Raw genomic sequence first — 22303 nt, 5'->3', positions numbered from 1 at the left:
GACTGCCAAAATAAACAAACCCTTCTTTTCTAATTGCTCAAAAAAGGCTTATCGGATAATAATCAAGACCGTTTTAGCATTCTTATTTCTTTGTGTGGTAGTACTTTAACCCTGTACTATCGGTGAACGTTACTCTTTTGTTGTTTCAACATTTTTATAACGTTGAAACAATGTTAAAAAGGTATACGTTGATTGGATGGGAACGCTGTTGGGAATGTTGGTGTTACCTTTATTCAACATTGGTTGCTAAAAGAACCAACATATTAAATTTCGTTGTGTTATCGTCTGGGGTTTTTCGTGTAGCCATTCTAAAAAAAATAGCAGTTTTTTAAGCAGTTAAGCTTCCTTGGAATGAAAAGATTTTTTCCGCTTATAAATTAACAAGTTGTAGGAAATATCATATGTAAAATGTTTCTATTCTAAAAGCCGTTCATTACGCAGGTCTGGGAGATCTGAAGGAGAGTGCCACGGTTAGTGATGCTGCTGCTTTCTAAAAAAGAAAACAACTTTTCTCCTTTTTAGTTAGCTAGAATTTTAGAACATCGGACAATCTTTCCGGAAGACACTTATTTGCTCTTAAATGTCGTTTCTGTTGGGTCCTTTTCTTGAAGCTTCTTTCGAGAGGCGTTGTTTTTCGACAAAAGTAACGAATGTGGTTGAGATTTCATAAGAAACCGGTGCTTGCTCTTGCATCGATATGAAGTTGTTGATAAGCCAAGATTGCCCTTTCTTGCCCACATCTGAGCTTATATAGTTATGCTTGCTGTATACCAGGTTTATGCCTCGCAAGGTCGCGTTTTGTCGCTACGGATATGTGACGTTTTGTTGCTGGAGCTAAGGCGCATGCCCAATTTCCGTGCTTGCTAAATTATTTGCTACTTTGTTTAAACTTTCATTGCCGTGAAGTGGTCACATAAAAACATGGTGTTCGTGCAAAATCGATGAAATAAAGCATGCAAGCTCAGCCACAATCCGAAAATAAGTCTATTTTTACATTGATTCAACGTCTGCAGACAGTAAAAAGGTGATTTGCAGGTTAACCTGATCAACAGATCGGAACAATCAACACCATTTTTAAGTTTTTTGCTTGTAATTCTGATCTTCTGACGTCAATTCAGGTCGTGACGTGCGCATATGGACATGGATTTGATAGAGCGTTTACTTACGGCTTTGTTTGACGTGCTGTTTATGCCGTCTGTGCAGACACACCATTATGCTTAATAACCACCATAACTGATTAAGATGTGTACTTGCTTTACAGTTTACATGATCGAAAAATACCGAGCTGATCCTGCTACACGGTGCTTTGGCTTTGACATTTTATTTAAGTATAGCGGGTATCTGTCACACAGCTGTTGCTGCATGTTGCGAAGTCTTAGCTTTTCAAAAATATTTTTATTGCTGTAAAAAACTAGATGCCAGGATAATGAGTCAGCTGCAAACCTTTGCAATCATGCTACCAGTCTTTAAATTAGTTGTCCCATTACTGCGTCCATGCTTGTCAAACAAGTGCAACACGCCAGGACGCAAAGTGCTCTGCAAAGCTGTTTAAAATATTTTGAATAGTGACTACGTGCAACATCTCAAGTGGTTCAATATCCCTCAATTAATCATCCAATATTCGTTGCTTATATGCTTAATTGGCCATGTTCGTAATTTTTTTAAAAAGTTTTTGCTTGAAAGTTCGACATTTGTTGTGTTGTTTTCTCTATAACATTTCCTCTTAATCCCATTGCAGTTAGTGTTTTCCATGCGTGGGAAATTGTGAAACGAAAGGTTTTTTTCGTCACAGGTGCTTATATTCCTTTATTGTTCCAGTGATAGCGAGAAGGATTTTTTCAGGATAACGAACAATGAAATACATACACAGGCTATTGCAAATGCTCGTGATTTTATAAAAAAGCATTGCCGAGAAATTGAGCATCATGCATTGCAGTGGTAGTCTGAACCATGGATGTTGCCTAGTATTTTTAATTTGCAAGTAGATACTAGATTGAGACTTTTTGTTTCAGGTGTTTTTTTATCAACAGCATTTACTCTGCTGTTGTAGCTGGTTTAAGTTTTTTTAGTAATGCTTTTACACTGCAGTTCAGTTTTTGCTATAAAATGCTTTTACCATTGGATTTACATTAATTGACCACCCTGATTTTATCACCGATGTGGACAAGCAGTTATCCCATTGCAAAGGTACCGTTACGTCTAGTTTTCTGCAATTCCGGAAAAAGAACTTTGACCAGATATTGCACTGAATCATAAGTGATCGTTTTCTTGCATTTTTCAACTAGAAAACCAAACCTATCTTTGATTCAACGTCTGTAGTCGTTGAATCAATGCAAAAAAACTGACTAGCGGACTAGGTTAGGACAACAACGATTAGAAAGGGGAAATTCAGGCGCTGTGAACGCCTGAAGGCTGCCTTTTGCTTTAATTAGCTATAATGTTCGTACCATCTATGATCAAGCACTGCCAGTTTACAGTAACGTGATCAAGGTTTTAAGCCGATGTTGTTGTAAGATTGATTTACGAATTCACAACTTTACTTCCATGAAATAGGTGTATTTTTCCCGGCAAAAAGTTTCTTGACTTTTCCTAACATGTGTTGAAGTTAATTCCATTACTGGTAGGTCTATTAACATCTGTTCTAGTAACAAAAGGTAGGCTACTTAAAATCGATTTTGATTGAACCGCCATTTCCTGGAAAGATTTTTCACATTTGTTCTGGTTGTAGTGCAAACACAAATTTCGATTTTTTTGCGTTGGTGTTATTGATTAAAGAGAAGATGAATTATCATCTGTATTCTGTAGTCATAGATATGCAAAATTTACCAGTGGGAGAGATAACTTTGTGTTTTGGGCCATCACATGCTGTGGATTTTATCCTTTCTTGAAAACTTTTACTGACACTTATCTTGTTATATTGCGATTGCGCAGGCCGAGTTATGCGCAGCTTTTCACTTCATTGCAATATTTATCACCTTTCAATTGCAGGCAAGGACAAAACAATAAGATCATAATATACTGTACATGTTTTATTTCTCTGTGGATAAAAAGTTGCATGTTTTTCAGGTTGAAAGACAGGACTCGTTGAGCAACAAAATACAGGCCGTGTTGGGGCACATGGGAAAGATCCACAACGTCATCGGGAGGGACCCCAACGTGTGGTTGGGCACCTCCCGCAATGCTTCTGTCAATAAGAATAATTCTTCCTCTGCTGCCACTGACAACAAAGACAAAGGTATGATGTGCATTGTCTATGAAATAAAATCTATCAAGTATTATCTTACGTCTTGATCTCGACGCTTTGCAAACGAGTTATGTTCGGCTGAGTAGAGGTTGTTTCGGTGCTTTATAAGTTACTGTTGATCATCACTGACATGGAAAGGACTTTCGCAGCACACCAATAAACGTTGTCAAACTGACTGTTTCTCAAATGTCTCATAGAAACTTTTTTTGTTTTTAAGTATGAAAGCTAACTTGCGTTCTCACCAATGCTCACCTAATTTTTTATGGTTATCTTTTGTTTGCTCATCTATAAATATATTTAGATGTACTGTGCGATAATGCATTGTAAAATTAATAGTTAACGCATTGGTAGAAGCATATGCTGCAATATATGTTGAAGTGCTTCAATACTTGACAAAGATTATCATTAGACAGGTCTACGGGTTGCTTGATGAAAATGACATTTCTATTGAAGTATTCATATCTTGAGTATTGTCGGGTTAAATCACGTTTTAATTAATCTCCTGCGTCATTGTAATCTCTTTGACTTGTCAATGTCAATTCATTCTGAGCTAGAACAAAATGCTTTTTCACTTGCTGTAATTCTAGCAAACGTCTAGGCAAGTGTTGCAGACTGGGAACTTCTGCGGGTCTTATTATGGTTGACCTTTGCCTCAAGACTGCAATGATGTGTATCCTTGTTCTGTGCAATGTGCTGTAAATAACAGCTTGTGCCATGTTATTATCTACTTTCAACCATTTTTGTTCGGCTTTATCAGTTTTATTGCACTATTATGAACATGATGGATATTTGATGCCATAAGTGTCTAACCATGTTCTAAAAAGCCGACCATTTAACCTTTTCTAGCATTGGAAACAAACTTTTCATTGTCGCAACCAGCAATTAAATCCTGATTTACATTGATTTAACGTCTACAATGTAAGAGTATTACATCTAACTCAAAGACACCACATTTTCTACAGGTGCTCACACCAAGTCACAAGCCAGTGGCTACCACAACCAACGCTCTAAGCAACAGCCTTCCAATCGTCAGTACCCGGCAGGAACCAGCAGTTCTTCTTCCTACTCAACCAAATCCAACCCTGCTTATTCGTCCAATTCAAATGCAGGGTTTGTAGTTCACTTTTCAATAGCCTGAATGCAGCATGGATGTTTAGCAACGGACTTGCAAGTAATATTTCATCGCATTGTTTTGAGATTAATCTACATGTTCTGATTAATCGATATGGTTCAACACAAAGTAATATATTTGACACTGACTAATAACTGTTTTGACTCCAATGTCGGCTTTATTTTTATCAAATTTTGTGGTATGGCATACCCCCAATAAAAAACAATCTACCTGACTTCAGTTTAGCACAATGCTGGTGCTGAAGTCAGGGTAGACCGCTCCTTCTATACATAGTGCATTCTTTCCACAATGCTAAGGATTCAATTGACTGGCAATAGCAGCGGTCGAGAGCTCTGTGGCATATTTTATTGGTGCGATGCCAATGAGCCCATGATCTCGACCTTAAGTTTTGAGCGTCGTGCAAACAAATGAGCCCAGCCTCATGGGCGCAACACGTTTTCTATCGCTGTCAATTTTTGCCACACTCGGCTCTCGAGAACACCATAGTTGGTAGGGTGATTGGCAGAGAAATGACAGAAAGTTATCCGCGAATAGCTGCTGGTGGGGTTTCCTTTTTGTATTCCTGTCTTTTGTCTGCAAATCACATTCATGATGAGCACATTGAGGGCTGCTTCTGTTCTTGCCAATGCAACCCGTCACGGTCCAAGATATACTGGCTTGCGCAATCAACCACATTGTTGCTTGCTAACATTGGATCAATGTATCAATGTATGTATCAATATATATGAGTATGTATCAATGGATCAATGTATAAAATAAGCGTCATTTCGAAAACTCTGTTTATCCTTGATCTTTAGATTCTGTAAAACACAAAACATTCAAGCCTTGTTTAAACTGGAAAATGATACCAGACGAGGCTGATTCGCAGCGTATGAGTCCCACGTTTGTCCGATGTTTCTCCGACGTGTTTCTCGGCAGTCGAGTGTAGTAAGATCGCCCCTTCTCAACAGATTCTCAGACGCTTATTAGGTCGGGAAAAATTCTATGTATCTGCCGGCTTTCCATTTTTGCAACCATCGTGCAGATTTTTACCAAACCGTTTAATGCTAGATGTGTCTCATTGCAGAGGTGACCACCCCCGTTTGGAATCGGACAAATCATCACATTTCAATCACTCTGGTGCGCGTCAGATCAAAGACAACTCTTCTCCGGGTAGGTCATCATCTTGCTTTTAGCTTTTGAAGTTAGACAAAATTCAAACTTTTTGGTTTCATGCATGTGTGCTTTGCGCAGCTATTCTTGCGCTGGAAAGTCGTTCACAAACCTCTGTTGAAAGGTTATCATTCAATCTGTGCGGGTTGATTTTTAATATTATGGTTGAATTTGCCCGCAACATTATTATTTTCTTGTTTTGGCAAAGTGTGGTTTTGCAAATCACGTGACCTCAGTGAACAGGAAACGGTCTCAAAAGCGTGTTTTGGCAATAGACTCCCGTTCACAATGCACCGTGCCATTGTCCCGTTGTTTGGTATATTGTGATTTCATCCGGACATTCATTTGCATAATAATGCTCAAAAAAACAGCAGATTTTTCTTAATTCTTAGTTTTGTTTTTGCCTTGTCACGAAAAATTCGCACTACTGTTTACTGTGCTCTGTTTGCTGGGCATCTTATCAAAACTCGATACATTTGAGAAGACTCTTTGACGCGGAACTTTCGCAATTTAATCGTAAATAAGCGATGGCGATATTTCAAATTTTTTGGCATAATTACAATTCGTGTGATCTATGTTATGTTGAGACTTTACAATATTGACAAATAAAGTGCCAAAGATTTGCGTGGATTTAATTAAAAAGCTCAACGACCTAGAACACAATTCTGGTTATGAAGGAAATTGATGTTATGTATTTTCGCCGTCTGCAGCATGATCAAGATCCTCAAACACAGATGCTCAAACAGTTAAAGTACCAGTGATCATTGATCAATTTAAGCCTAACCTTTAACCACGTTTGCTATTCCACGCAGACTGTACTTAATGTTGATAGTGATACTGAATGTATAGCTACTGAATGTCTTTATGTGCAGCAACTGAGTTGGCTGCGTTTTTGACAAAGGGCGGGTGACTTAGAATGGACGAAGGACGGAATACTTCGTTTTTAGCTAGCAAAAGCTGTCTTTTTTACATCTTTTCAACGTCCGAAACGGTTTAAAAATATTAACTTTTGCTAGCTGCTGTGCTCAGTCCAATCTCAGCCAGCCAAATAGTCTGAAAGATGAACATTTTGCCCAAACTTGTATTCTGTTGCAAAATTGATTAGAAGTGCCCGACTGTGGCGCGAAAGCTAAATTTTCTGTGTAAAGCCAATTTTATAAAGATAACTCGTTAATATATCCTTTGTAAAACAATATTTCTACACCACAGACATCCAGTAATGAGCGTGTTCTCATTGCGTCACTTTCATTTTTTATTTATTAGAATCGCAGCAAATGACATCTTGGCTGGACGCCAATTGGTAAATGTTAGATCAATTACTATCCAACAAAAATCGCTTCGAGAATTAATTGTTTTTTTCTCACTGCAGGATATAAAGGCCGCGACACGACCAAGAAGCTACGTGACCCATCACCCAAACAAGTATGCCAACCTGACCAAGACATTGTTTTGCCGAAACGACTAGCTCACTTTCAATAATGCTCCAGCCAGCCAATCTGTTCTTTTTTACTTTGATTTAACGTAAAAAGGGCTGATTTGCAGGCTGGGACAGTGATGCCTCACAATGTGCATTGTCGACTTTATATTACGTTGCTGTTGCGTTTATTTTTGCACATGTGGATTGCCACCAAAGATGACGCCACAGCTACAATTTCACCAGTTAGCAACGTATGTTGTATTCACGTAAGTGTCTGCAGACGTTCAATGTCTGCAGACGTTGAAAGCCTGGTCGCAGCACCATACTCGGGCAGCAAATCAGTTGTTTTTATCGCAGTTTACGTCTGCATACGTTGAATCAATGTAAAACGGGACTGATTTGCTGTCTGGGACGGCAGCACAACCGCTGAAGTGAGAAATTTATGCGATAAATCAAACCGCTCACTGACAGTTTTGCAAGGACAAAATATGTGTTATCAATGGTTGCGTCCTTTTTACATCTTTTTAGCGTCTAGCGATACTTGAATGATTAAGTTATTAATTATATGCTGATGCTTATATTTATAATGTACAGATATCAAGTGCCAAAGATCTCCCCAGTCTCGATATGCCAGTGGCTATGGAAAGCATTTTTCAAGTGAGCTCTCTTTCACTGTGTTCAGCTGAATCAATATTTGAAGCGACCGTTAAGATATTTTTAGGACGCTCGATTGATCATCTTTATGTTCTAATAATGTTGATTCAATGCAAATGCCTTATTAGATTGTTTCTATCATTAGTTTTCAAATTTGCAATCGTTAAAATCTTACATTTGCATGACGTGTGTAGCAGTGTTGCTCAGTTTTCATAAGTAATTCTAACGTTAAAAATGACAAAACCGATATCAGTAAAGGAGATATTCCTGATAAGGCTCATGCATGGATATCAACATAAAATGTGACACTTTATGTCACGGGAAGTAGTTAAAAACTCGGTTACGGTCTTACGCCTTACAACATGTAAGTACCCAGCTAGAAAACTGCTGTGTTACATCGTTTCAACGTCGTTTCATTTAGCTAGGAACAAGATGGCATGGCAGGGCACAGCCTTCTCTTGTAAAAATTCAGCTTGCTGCTGTTTGAGACGAGCTGTTGGATACATTTGCAGTGTATTTGTGAGGTAGCCTATATACGGTACACGTTTGTACTCAGCTAGCAAATTACGGTAGTTCGTTTTTACATTGATTCAACGTCTGCAGACATTGAATCAATGTAAAATGGGCTAATTTGCCCGATGGGTATTATCCTCACTTTTCACGGCTTTGTGTTATTTGCTTTAAGAACGACGTTAGAGTTAAACGCTGTCAGCCATGTCCCCGTTATTGTGCTCCATAAGAAATATTGTTGGCATATTGATGCCTATGTACATACAGCATCCTTCGGCATGGCACAACAGTTACAAAACAGACTTGCAGCAATAACTTACAGCCAAACTAATGCAGCCAGCAAATCAGGCTTTTTTATGTTCATTCGATGCCTTTAAGAACGTCTGTCATCGAGAAAAGGCCTAATTTGCTCAGTGATAAGATGGACATGCTATGCAACAGAAATAAGATCTGGGCTTAATTTTATGAACAGTATTGTTTGACACCTGTTCGACACTGCATTGTTGCTGGCTATTGTATTGTTTCAGCTGCCAACTGTCGTCAGGCAACGCTAAGTTTTGACTTATCGCTCAGATTCGACTAACATGAACAAAGTGTGTTTTTAATCACCATGATGACTTGCTGGCGTTCATCTTTAATTGATAACGACATAAAGTGTCAAAAAAAACAATCTTATCGGGTCTGTAGTTGCAAAGCTTAGTCTAATCCGTCATTTTTACATTAATTCTATGTCTGCAGACGTTGAATTGATGTGAAAGGATTTTGCCTTTTGGGTCATATCTGCTACACAGAGCCCAACAGGCGTTTCTTGTCAAATTAGAGTTTTATTGGCGTTTTCTGTTGATAGTGAGCTGATCTTGTCCATTGTGTGTGGTTTGTAGGCTGATGTAAAAGTTGGTGGATGCCATTCTTCATTTAATTCTTATTTTCTTCTGCTTAAAAAATGTCGTTTCGATATGGGAAACATTCCTAGAATACATCAAAGTCAATCGCAGCAAAGTAATTCAGATGTTTTGCGGTAATTATTTTTGCTTTTTCTTTCCTGACAAGTAAATCAAACGTGTTTTTTTTACAATAATTCAATGTAGAAACAGATTGATTTTTCAGCTGGATATGTAGTCCAGTTTTCATTGTCACAGACCAGGAGTCATCCTATTAATAATTTCAGTCTTACAGCATTGTACAGCAAATGTCACGTGTGAAAAGGACTGGTTTTATTGGCAGTATGCACTATGCAACATGGATGATTCAACAAAGGCACATTACGCACACCCATTATGCTTTAGTATGGTTATTGCACGCAGCATTTTGTGTGCAGAAACACTGCTTGTTCTAGCCAAGATATCAATGTTTATGGATATGAGAAACAACCTAGCCAGCTTTATATTTTTTTTGTTTAACATTGATTCGAGGTCTTTAACATTGATTCAAGGTTTTCAGATGTTGAATCAATGTTGCTGCCTTAAGAAATATTAGTTTGCTGCCTTGAAAATGGTCAAAAATTTCACTTGGCAAGATTTGAAAAAATGTTTGCATGATGTAGCTTATGCGTTGACGTGACGTCATGGTGTGTCAAACCAGTGCAGAAGTGATGGAATTCGATGTCTGCTTGGACCCAGGGGATTTCTTTCACTGCTACTCTGTTGCGAATGATATAAACAGCGCTACTTCATTATTAATTCATCAGCTTATTACCGCAATGATTTTACTGTTGTGCTGCAAGCATTTTATTCAGAATTTGTTCTGGAATCTTAAATTGTATATTATGATTATCTCAGTGATCAGAACACACGAGCTTGCCTTGACCCTATTACGTCTGGTTATCTAAGTAAATAAAATTTTCAATGATCATTCCTCATTCTGTCTGTCGCGTGCTCTAACGATCCAAAAATTACCAGAGTTTCCAAGTAATGTATTCAACAATTTCGAAAACGGCAGCGTTTTTTAACCATAAACTCGTTAAACAAGGTTTAAGAACTTCTCGTTGTTTGATTTAGCATGTGGCAACTCCGTTTTGTTGGAAGGGTTGTCCAGTGCTTGCACTCGACATCAAACGATAGAAGGTTGTTAAATTGGGTCCATGAAAAGACAACTTACCTAGCCAGCAAATCAAGCATTTTTTGTATTAATTTAACGTTTGCAGACGTTGAATCAGAGTAAAAAATGCTTGACTTGCTAGCTGACGACAACTCATGTGTCAAGTGTCATGATTCTGACATTTTTTCGGAAATTTATCAAATGAAGACATGGTTAAAAAATAGCATGATGTTTCTTGCAGGAAATGAAAATGAATGAGCCTTTATCAGAAATCCAAACACCATGTCTTTCCAACGGCCAAGAGTTTAATTTCGCCAAAAACGAGGTCAGTAGTTACTGTGGTAATGTCATAATTTCTGCTTACAGAATCAGTAGTTTTCTCCCCAGATATTCAACGCTTGTAAAGGTTTTCAGGGCAATTTTTTAAAACCAGCTGACTCTTCTAAAAGATGTAATTTCTGTTGGAAAAATAACCTTAGAGGTTTGCTTGCATTTCTCTTGGATTTGAGAATGACTGGTGTATTCTCCATGACAATTTGTGATAGAGTAAATTTTCTGGTACAGTTGGCTCAAACTTTCGTGATTCTTCCAATGTTGGCCACGAAAAGTTGTCAATACACGCTACGCAGCAACTACAACCGTGTTTGAAATTATCAAGCTGCCCATATTCAAATTTGGCACATTTCAACAGTTTGACACAGGCGTACAGTACATTCATTGTGCGACGTCTTGTTTCTCAAAGCCGCTTATTACGTCACAGATGTATCGAATTGCGCAACCATTTAAACTCAAGACTCAAGCAAGACTGTTATGACTATGATAATTAATTTGATAAATGACATCACTCTTTTGTTTAAGAATTTCCTTTCACTCTCATAAAAACCCCTAAAACTCTACCAATGACTCTACCTTTGTATTGTGGCGTTTGTGTTATGATGGTGAAAGGTAGCTGTCGGTTTTCAGGTCGTAACTTTGTTTTATCGAACAACAACTTTCTCAGTATTAACATCCCATGCAAAAGATTGTGATCAATTCAACATGTTTGCGTCATTCTTTACATCTGACGACACTTTTCAAACGTAACCCTGATGGATTCTGTTGAGAAATACCTTTGCTTCGCCCCAAGTATCAATTATTTGCCCATGTCGCCATTACTGAATCTTAATTAATATCAAAGTCATTATTTCACCGCGCTTCACCCATTTTAACAGTTAATGAATTATGGGTTGAAAAGTTCAGGCTATGATTTTGTGGCTAAGTTTAGACTTAACTAATTATTACTTTTTTGTGTTTTCTGATTTCCCACAACTCTTGCCAGCTGTTTTTTTAACAAGTCAAACCTTTCTTTTCAGGTCTGTATCACCACTGTTGAATAATTACTTATCAAGTAGTGGCATCATCATGAAATGCAGAAAATTAGACAATTAGGCAATTTTTGTGCATGTTTTCACATCGCATTAAGAAATACGGCACTGAAATCGGATTTAAAGAATTTCTTACTTTTTCAGGCCAGAACAGACCCATTGGATGGTGAGAATTTACTGTTTCTTTGTTTTGTTTTTCACTTTAATACGTTCTTGGCGACATCTTTCAAAAGCTCTTGCCTGGAGATCAGAGATTCTTCATAGATAAACAGGAAACCACAATGCGGACATTCGGCTCCACACGTTCTAGCATACCATTAAGTGTCTTACCAAAAAACACAGCCGCCTGGTCTGGATGGGCATTGAACTGGCAACCTTTTGAACATTGAACAGCCATTGTCGCAATGGGCGCTTCGCGGCCTCATCTACCAGAAAATCTACCATCGTTTTTTTTATCTTAGAGTGAAAGATGGCTAATGTGTATGTTTCCGTATCTTGCACAATCATCTGTTTGTTTACTACTTCAGTGTTTTGTCAAGAATTCTTGGAACCGTTTATTGACCACAGGCAATAGAAGTTGCAGTGGATATATGTATGAGCGCGTTGTTTCGACTAGACCTTGTAAAATTGCTTCGTTTACTCATGTACTATTTTTATGAAACCATTTTTCAGGTTCAAATGAACTCATGCCAGACGATGCGGGCGAAAACAGGTAATAATAATATTCCAAAGTTTTTTGCGTTCATTAACGCTGTTTAGACGCTAACTTTCAGTTGTTAATCTTCGCTTTACGCAATCGTTTTTCAAGAATTGATGATTAACATTGATATTTTCTGCTTAAGAAAAAGATTCGCCTCCGGGCTCTGTGTTTCCCTGCGGCAACTTTGCTTGTAATACAACAGTGCTGTTTTGTGGGCTGAAAACACCGCTTTTGACGCGGCTAAACGTTATATGAGCACAAATGCATCGTGCATTGCTGAAACAGGGTTTGGTTACATGTTTCAGTGTTTCATCCACTTCACAAACGTAACATTGTCTAATGTGGCTTTCAGTGACATCACGTTATCGAACGAGTTTGTGCAATGCTGTCGTTATAGTACGCCTAAAAGTATATCGTTTAAATCATTGTGATACGATAACAAAACATAACAAATACCTGCAGTTTTTATCTAGAACCCAGCTAAAGATTTGTATCTTTAATTGTTATTTTTCAGCGACGATAGCGACACCAGTGATGATGACGATAGCGATACCGATGAAAGCGATCACGAGTCGCCAAGTAGCCAAGTCAATTGGAGTCTTACCGAGTTTATGCCTGAGTATCAGAAACCAACCGAAATTCCGGTAGTCGGTACCGACGCTGATAACGACAAGCATGGTAGGACAACAAACACATATCGCGAACAGCAAGAAGAAGCCCAATCATTCCAAAAGTCTTCCACCCGGTATAAAATGCTTAGTTTTCGACGTTTAGCTTTACAAAAGACCTACCCAGATAGCAAACTCCGCCATTTTTACATTGATTCAACGTCTGCTGACGCTGAATCAATGTAAAATGACAGATTTTGCTGTTGGGTGTATCTTCGCACTCCCCAAGCTAGATGTAAACACTGATGTCCCTCTGATATTTTTGCATCACAAATTTGGTTAATTGACCCAATTAACTATGTTTTCTACCCTTGACGCTGAATACGCCATTGCCCATACGTACACAAATATGTAAGTATTTGCCCAACCAAGCAACCATTTAAGTAGGGATAGCTTCTGAAAGACGACTCAAGACCGTAACTCGCTGCTTTTTTCGTACCTGTGCCTGTTGGATTGGAAAGGATGGCTGTTGGAGTTCTGTTTTTATGTTAACTGATGATAAAAGAGCAAAACTGACCAACAATCACAATGTACGATTTTCTCTTTAGTTTTTCAATGATTATCTCTGAATCATAGAACTCATTCGATCAGAAAAGGTTGTCGTGTATTGAACCACTGTTTTAAAGTTCGGATATATTCCTTGGCACAAAGTATCATAGGTTTGATTCTGCGTTTTCAATGGGCAACTTTACCAGACAAGATTTGGTCAAAGTACTTGACTAAGGTCGTCATCCTTTGTTTTGTTTTCACAGAGGACGACTCAATCAACAAGATGCACAGGAGCCTCAGAATCGTTCTACACAAGCCAAACGAGCTTCAGCTAAAGGTTGGACGGCTCGTTTCGTCATATGTTTGATGCATTTTGGTCTTTTCTGGATTCCTTCCCTTTTTATGCATTTGACTATTCGGACACTTGTAGTTTATAATGTGCAGACTATTTCATTTTTAGATACATTTCTCTTTAGATGCCGTAAAAACTCTGATGCCGATAGGTGGGCTAAAATTGCTTGTACATTGTTGCAGATGGAGAGGACAGAAAGAAAGCAAACGAAGAAAGATCCAGGGCAAGAAACCGGCCTGCCTCTGTCTCCAGTTTCGGATCAGTATCACCCGTCCGACATCACACCCCAACAGACGTGTCCCGGTCCTCAGACACGTTAAGAGTACCCAGGGATGGCCATTATGGTAGGGACTCTTCTCAAGAATCTAGACGCAAAGAAAGGCTCCATAAAACTTCACAGTCCAAATCTTGTTCCCCAGTGCCTAGAAACTACGAGAAAACGCGTTCGGATGCAGACCCGAAACACCAAAAGCGGTTCTCACCGCAAAGAAGTACTTCCAAATCCCACAACACTGTACGCACGAAAGAGATTAAATCCATTCCTTCACCTTCTGCAGACTACAACACCAGTCCTGCAATTCCTTCCAGTGTTAGAAACGAGACTTTGCCGTCCAGCCAGCCATTTGCTCGCGCGCATCAACGAACTGCAAACAAAAGCTCACCTACGCCTTCCAGCCGACAAACTGGCCGAGTTGCTAAAAAGACTGCGGCTGTTACAACCTCCCCCGTCAGAGATCAATTGTCAGATTCGGATTCATCCAGCGATGACGATGATGATAATCATAGTGTTAGTTCAGGATCTTCATCGTCAAATTCCGAAGATGAGTATCCTAGTCGCCATGAAGACAGGCAATCTCCATCGCGTGGTAGTCCTTGGAGTGCCATCTCAGCCCCCCAATCCAACCCAACGATTTCGAAACCAAACACTAAGAGAAAAACGTTTGAAACGAGAGATCGAATCTCCGCTAAGGAACACACAGAGGGACACTATAGCGATAATAATGTTCCCGTGCGGAAAAAACCGCGAAAGAAATTGGAGCCAAACGGTTCCAGCTCTCAACCATGCAATCAAGACACAAATGTCAATCAGCCTTTTAATATTGATAAAGATTCCAGCCAAGCAAGCTCAAGCAGCCCTTCAGTGACAGCAGCTTTAATAAAAACCGATAGGAAATACAAAAACTCGCCTGGGCAGCACCAACAACAATATCAGCCTACGCCTCGTATAAAGGAACCGAACCGCTTCCCACCGTTGTGGGTCAAATTGCCTACAAACAGATCTAACCTATCTGCCGTGGTGGAATTATGCAACATGAAAACACCGACGCAGCACTTAGCGAGGTCGGAAGTAGACGGAAAAGGCAAAAAATTAGAAAACGACCTTTTGCCCAGCAAGAGCGCCTCTAAGTTCGATAACATCCAATCCACGATGGCCTGCTCTGCTGCTACTTCGGCAGGCAGCCAGTCGCTCATACCCAATGACATGATTCCCTCCCGCCGGGCCGACAGTGTCCAGGTATACTTATTATTAATATGCGATTATATCAATAATTATATCAACATTTCAATAATTATTATTTATTTAATTATATCGGCTGTATAGCCGAATGGTGAGAGCGCTGGTACGTCAGTCGAAAAGGCGCCGGTTCGACACCACTCAAGAGCATGCAACTGTGTCTTTGCCGGGACACTTACAAGCATGCCTGAAGGTGGACACGAAGATGGGACTTTTGCCTGGATGCGACAAAAAAAACATGTTTGCCTGTTTTTTTTTATGTTGATGGTGGTGTTGCTGTTTCGACAACGTTTGAAAACTGTTGCCCGGTTTGGATTTATAAATTAATCTTTTAAGACTGTTTCGATCACTTGATAAGAACACTCACATCTGACCAATCTCACAACCAAACAAAAAGTGACCTCTTGCACACTGCTGGTTTGTCACGGGACTCAATAAACCGAAACAACCGCTTTCCATTTCGTTCTTAAAACACTCTAGCGCTGATATACGAAACAAAATTTACTATACGACCACTTAAAAAAATTTCACCCCGAATATGTTCTTTTTTTGCATGCATTCTCAGGTGGCAGTTGCTGCTAGCACGAGTGAAATGTCACCGAATTCTCAGAGTGCTTTACAAAAGCGAAAACTTCCTAAACAGTCTTCTACCTATTTGTCAAGCCATCCCAACCACAGCCCAATACCAAACCACAAAGCAAAACGACGGAAACAAGACTCTGCATCTCCTTATCAAGAGGTACGCGTTACCTTCCACATCAACCCAGACAGTAAATCAACCAATAGAAAAAACGGTTGATTTGCCGCCTGGGAATTGGTACAGTTTCATTTACGTCTGTAAATCGAGTATGCATTTGGTTACGTTTTATGTGTGAAAAGTGTTCTTTTGCTGCTTTGTTTTATTACCTCTTTTTTTCAATACGTTGATGATAACTTGCATCGCGGATCAACTAAAGATTCAATGTGTCTGATTCTATGGTTGTCGTTATTGCCTAACCAGCTTCAAGTGTCCGTGCCGATAAATCGGAGTGTAGTCACTTCAGGTTTGAGTTTAAACGATCACGTGATACACCGATTGTCTGACGACACGAATTTTATGACAGGGTGACTCTATGCAAACATTGCCAACGAAGCAACCGAAGAAGCACGGTCAAATGAAGACCGGGAGAAAAGTGTGAGTAGGATTTGTTTCTAAGCAGGCCAAGAAAGTTATAAAAGAATGCTAAAGTGGATTTAGCTTTGTCTTCAGTGACGTCGTTCATGAAAATGTAAGAAAGATCCTTGTGTCATCATTACGTGTATTGGCAATGGTAAAAGCTGTTTCTTGTTCCTGTGTGTCCTAATAACCCGAAATTGTTAACCAGGCAAAGCAACACATCGTCTGGCAGCCAGCGATGGCAGCAACCTAATGAGCAAAACACAAGCGGGAGCAGCCAGCAATCGAACTCATCCGCTGGGTCGCAGCAGCCGAGACCAACCAAAGTTGACCCAAATGTGAGTAACGAATTCTACCGTAAAAAGATGTACAAATCCGTTGAGTTTGCTGTTAATAATATTGAAACAACGAAAAGTGGAATAGTTTACTTTGGCATACTCTGTCATCTCCAATGTTACTGCAGTCAGCTGGGAAAGTAGTTCACTTGCTCGATATCAATATTTTGTGATGTATTTTGTAGAAACCTCATCACAGCAGTTCTCAATCATCTGATATCACAGCTGGTCCAGCCGATTCTAGCTGGCCTGAGAATGAAACGTAAGTCTGGTTTGGTATGTGTCTGTCGTTAGTGCTATCCATTCTTATCCTGAGTATGTCTTGCAAAGGGTAGTTGTCTCAGAGTGGAAATATTCAATGTTTTCAACATCTACGTATCATTGTGAAGAGAGAAATATGTTGACTGTCTACGTTTGCGCTGAAACTGTCTGTTTGTGAAAGCGTCATTTTCTAATCCTCAAATGATCAATGGGGCGATACTCCTCTTTCATTCTGCGTATACTCACCGAGTAAATCTGATGACTTTAAAAATCTAGCTCAATCTAATAACTGTCTTGTCGTTCCCAGACGGATCAAGACGTCTGACCACTACATGCGCGAAGGGAAGCGACTGAAACACGAGGGCGATGCGTGTACTGACTCGCGCACGGGGCGCACCAGAGCAGGAGAAGCGCTCAACCGTGCACTGATCTATTACGAAGCCGCTTTGTGCTTCATCATGAACGGATACACACTGGAGCTTGAAAATGCGAATGGTGAGTTGTGTCAAGCAGCAAATTGAAAAGACGAAAAGTTTCAGTGATGTTGTGTTTGATGTTCGGAGGTTTTGTTTATGAAAGCGTTTCTGGAACATATCATGTCACCAAATGTTAATCAGACTTATCGTAAGATCACCACTGCTATGGCATGGATGTCAAATTCGCTTGAAGGCGACCATTTTGATCGTATCTTTGTGTGAAATATTTTCTTCTATTTTTGCAGATCGCGCAGAGTCTTCGCACCTATCCAGCAACATGTACATGCAAACCATCCAACTGATGGACTACATCAGGAAGATGCGGCCTCATGATCAGCAGGAGGAATGCACCTTCAAGAGGTTGAAGATCTCTTGGTGAGTTTCGTGCCATGACAAAGAGCATCCCCAGACACCAAATCAGTCATTTTTTTACATTACGTTTACGTTTTTAAAAATATAAAAAACGACTGATTTGCTATCTGAAATTATGAAACGTGAGATATGCATTGAAAGTCAATGCTGTTGGCAAACCAGGTCTTGTTTACGTTGATTCAACGCAAGTAAGGACGCAGTTAAAATAACATGGTTTTCTTTAAATTATCTTGTGCTTATATCAATTATTATCAAAACAGAGAATAATTACGTTGTTACTGACGGAATAACTACTACCTTCCCCAAGTTAACAGCTTTCACATCGCACAAGGAACGGCTTTTGACAACCGCCATGTATTTTGCAAGATCTGATCTCTCGTTTTCAAGCTATGGCAGCTGTTTCCATCATTAATATCTAAAAACTTGACTTTCCAGTCTTCGATCTCAAGCTTTGCTGTACCTGGGGATATATAAGCTGAAGAAAGACGCTGCTTTCAAGTGCTCTGAATTTGTAACGGAAACTTTAAAGGTAGGTGTTGCTGTTGATTATTGAACGGTTTTATTTCAGCTTTTGAATCCGGTAACGAGCGTATCCTTCCCAGACAGCAAAATCCGTCATTTTTACATTGATCCAACGTCTGCAGACGGATTTTCTGTATGGGTTGAAGCCTCTCCGAGTGGTTTATCAAACATGTAATTTTTAAACGCACTTAATCTTGCTGCTGATACTAAATCTAAACGATCCAATAAAGAATAAACGGCTGTAAATGTCATAATTCAACAGTAGCTTTCATGTAGAGCCCCATCTTTAATTAAAGCCGTGCTTTTAGACGATAATCATCATTATCTGTACGTACAGATAAAAAAAAACGAAAATTCATTTCACAATCCTTTGTAGTATGCTTTTACGTCCTTTGTAGTATTTAACGAAACGTGTTCAACCGATTTTTAAATTTATTTGATTTTCTTCATGAGCTTAATATGCGCGAGAGTTGTCTTGAAGTATAGAAGCTTTATTCTCACTAAACTTTAGTGTGTAAGAACTGGATGATTTACAAATAGGAAAAAAAGATATGGTGATTTGTAACAATTGTTTCGAACTCGACGTTTATTGAAAAATAATCGACAACCAATGTGTTCTGACCACTTAATTGAATTCAATTTTCTTTTCTAGCCCAGCAAGTCGAATCGGACCCCATCCCCCTGGAACGTGGTTAATGGGCAGAATGTGGTGTCCCCTGTCTCTCCCGCAGTGCCCTCCCCGTACGGGGGAAACGTAGCTGGCCCCTCACCAGTCGCCGGTGCCTCTAATACCTGCGAACAAGTCACTAGTTCTACGCAGGTGACTTGATGTGATTATTATGCTGCAATTTGTAGGAAATCCAGCAAGTGAAATTGGTCCTTTTTGCAGTGATTCAACATCTGCAGAAGCTACTAATGTTGAATCAATGCATGAAGGACCGATTTTCTAAGTCTAGCAGTGTAGGTCGTGGACGTTAACAGATCCAATATTTACGTCAATACAAGTTCTTCGCGAATCCTCAGACTAATATCTTTCTGTGATGTCACACAACTGCGAGGTTGTAAACTATCATGAACATACTAATTAGAATAGCGCTAAAAGTCTTTCATCCCTGCACAGCGACTTCGTTCTAATCTAACCGATTACTGTCGCGTTCCCAGGTGAACAAAATCGCATCGCCTCCTTCGCAAAACGGCGTCGTTTTGCCGCCAAAAGCGGCCGATGTGTTTCGCCAGTTCCACAACACCGCCCTGAACGTTATGCAAGCTCATGAGAAGTGGGATCAAGCCGAGTCGCTGCTGCCAGAACACAAAGGTATTCGTTTGAGTTCCTACAGTTTGCCAAAACCTCTTCTCGTTTAGTTTCGTTATTTCAGCGTCAAGTGACCACGCTTTTTCGTTCAATAACTATCCGTATCAAAGACTTGTACACTTTTACAGCTCTGTTTTTTGCCAACCGTGTATCTTTTAGAAGAGACATTTGTGCAGACCACCACAACAAAGTAATTCGGTTAAGTAACGTTCTTCAAAGCGTACAGAAATCAAAGCAAAGCAGTGTTGCCAATTTTTGCCTAAAAACTTCTTTCCTATTTCAGATTTCTTTCGTCACGTTGATGTGTTAACTGCTCACGAGCTGAAGATGAACAGTTCGTTGCGAGACCTTGCCACTTACAACAAAGTGATATTGCGCCAACTTCGCGGGGCTTACAAGTCCCCCCAGGAGTGATATCTGGTTAAATGTCTGGTTTCCTGATGCCAAAACTTGTCATGGTGCTGTTGTAGCCAGTATCTGTCCGCCAGTCGACGTGTTCCGTTGAAATCCCAGATAGGGACCCGGTTAATAGAGACTGCTTTCCTTTGGACTTGTGTACTTTCAGGCTGAGCCTGTTGCTTTTACCGCCTTGTTATCATCACCTTTGTGTTTTCGACAGAAGTATGGCTTCTTTGTGAAATTTGATTTAATTCACGACTTGCTTACTCCATCTTTCACCGTTGCTATTACATCTTGAAGCTTCATCTATTCTACTGTACATCTCGTTCAATGGACCTTGCACTTTTTCGATTTAAACGATCCTGGCCTACAAAACCATGAATGACGCTTGTTTTGCTTTTCTGCCAGTGCAAAGGGTCCTTAAGAAGTATGACCAGCGAAGGATTGCTCAAACAAACGGGCACTGTGAATCCACAAACAGTATTCGACTAACTTGACTGCTTTTAGTAAGCGCTTTCTAGCACAAAAGTTGTACTTTTTACATCATTTCAACGTCGCCTTTTTACATCTTTTCAGACGTTGATAAGATGTAATAAGAGCAACTTCCTTAGATGGTTTTTTGTTTTAACACAAAGCTTTTTGAACTATGCGTCTGGGGTCAGAAATGCAGTTTATATTGCATCATGATGATGATTATAATTCATCAAAATAATTTTCTGTTTTTGTTGTTTTGTTTTTTTTTGTTCAATTTGACGAACCAGTTATTTATTGATACTATCCATTACCGTATCAAGCAAACTACGTTTTTTCATCGTTGTTTGACGTTATTCTGATCAAGTGTTGTTGGAAAAGTTGTTTGTTGGTTGCAACTCAGTTCTTGTCTATTTACTCAGTGTCTTCGATTTTAATTGAGATACTTGACTTTCATCACCACTAGCAAATGTGAACTTTGCAAACATGTTAGTTTGTTAAACAGCAAAACGAAATTTCCTGACATCAATTTTGGATACTGTGACGTTAAATTATTGCAACTAAAATCGTAATTACTGTCACTGAAACCGCAACCTTAAAAGAAAAACTTCTTTTTCAGAGCAAAAGAACCTCTGCATTTTTTTACCAGAAGAACCTCTGCAACTTACCACAGCAAGCAAATCGGTCCTTTTACGTTGATTCCACGTTGAATCAACTTTAAAAGAAACGGTTTGCTGTCTGCTACACAACCAATTTTACTAATTCCTTTTAATTTTTTCTTTAGTTTTTACCAGATGCCACGCCAAGTCTTGGGTCTAAGATTTGAAGCAAAACTTTTACCAGTTTTAAAAATTAATTCAATATTTAAATGATAATAATCACCTCTTATAAAGCAGTAATTTTGAGATGTTATCATGTATTCCGATTTCAGTCCAATTATAGTCTTGTCAATTTTGCTTTTCACGGGACACTGGTCAAGTGACCGCTAGTTATCTCAGTCACGTGACAAATTTGCACTGGCAGCTGATGCAGATGCAATCCCGACTGGCAGCTTCTGCATCAATGAAAATTGAATATCATTGTGTTGGTTGCACTATCAGTAACGTTGAAAGAACGTAACGTTTTAATGTTATGTATGAAGTTAATATGACATTTTCAAAAACTTGTATAATCAAAAAAGTTAGTGTTATTCTGCAACATCAGAGATTTATGGTGTACTGGCACAAATTATAATTTATTATTTTCGGAAACAACACATTTTTCTGCAAAGAAACCTTCGTCAATGAGTTCAATAAAGGACGGTTTACACAAGAATAAATCAACGTGGTGCAAATCACATGCTTGAAATTTTTTTGTTGATCATTTGTTGACTGATTGCAGTGTCACCTGCAAAAGTTATGTTGATTCAATGTCTGCTGACGCAATTTGGATGCAAATATGTTGCAATTTGGTAGAGGGATGTGTGGGGAGGTCTGCTGGTGCTTAAAGTCATGAGGTGTGGGAATTGGTTTTTACAGCAGCATTCTTATTTGAAGATGTTTTAACGGTGATGGCGTTTTGCAAACATGTTAGTTTGCAAAAAAAATTATGCAATTTTTCATCATTTTGACGTTGGATCAACAACATAGCTGGGGGTTCCCAACCATTAACGTTCCGTTTATTCCTGGCCAATAAAAGCGTGATTGTCCTACCAGTTATTTTTTCTTGACTCTGTTATGCAGTTTATGTTTTCGGTTACCTTAAATTACTCTATAAATGTAGTTT

General features: G+C 39.2%; 1 protein-coding gene across 2 annotated transcripts; it reads left to right on the top strand.

The window, feature by feature from the left end:
* Positions 1-2136: 2136 nt before the first annotated feature.
* Positions 2137-20846, top strand: LOC145779595 (uncharacterized). 2 transcript variants are annotated; one of them, XM_082591223.1, is made up of 22 exons: positions 2137-2187; positions 3067-3235; positions 4207-4354; positions 5443-5528; positions 6898-6950; positions 7540-7602; positions 10388-10471; positions 11655-11676; positions 12183-12222; positions 12725-12955; positions 13631-13704; positions 13902-15235; positions 15801-15974; positions 16339-16409; positions 16600-16729; positions 16912-16988; positions 17295-17482; positions 17709-17838; positions 18271-18364; positions 19010-19177; positions 19519-19672; positions 19953-20846. In XM_082591223.1, the coding sequence occupies exons 1-22, from the start codon at positions 2158-2160 to the stop codon at positions 20081-20083; spliced, it is 3651 nt and encodes a 1216-aa protein (XP_082447349.1). In that variant the 5' UTR covers positions 2137-2157; the 3' UTR covers positions 20084-20846. The 2 variants fall into 2 exon arrangements, with proteins under 2 accessions (XP_082447349.1, XP_082447350.1); XM_082591224.1 differs by having other exon boundaries at positions 18271-18370.
* Positions 20847-22303: the final 1457 nt, after the last annotated feature.

Source organism: Aplidium turbinatum, chromosome 11, assembly GCF_918807975.1.
Source record: "Aplidium turbinatum chromosome 11, kaAplTurb1.1, whole genome shotgun sequence".
In the NCBI taxonomy this organism is placed as follows: Eukaryota; Metazoa; Chordata; class Ascidiacea; order Aplousobranchia; family Polyclinidae; genus Aplidium; species Aplidium turbinatum.
Note: the sequence above shows the minus strand (reverse complement) of the source record. Positions and strands in the feature narration are given on the sequence as shown.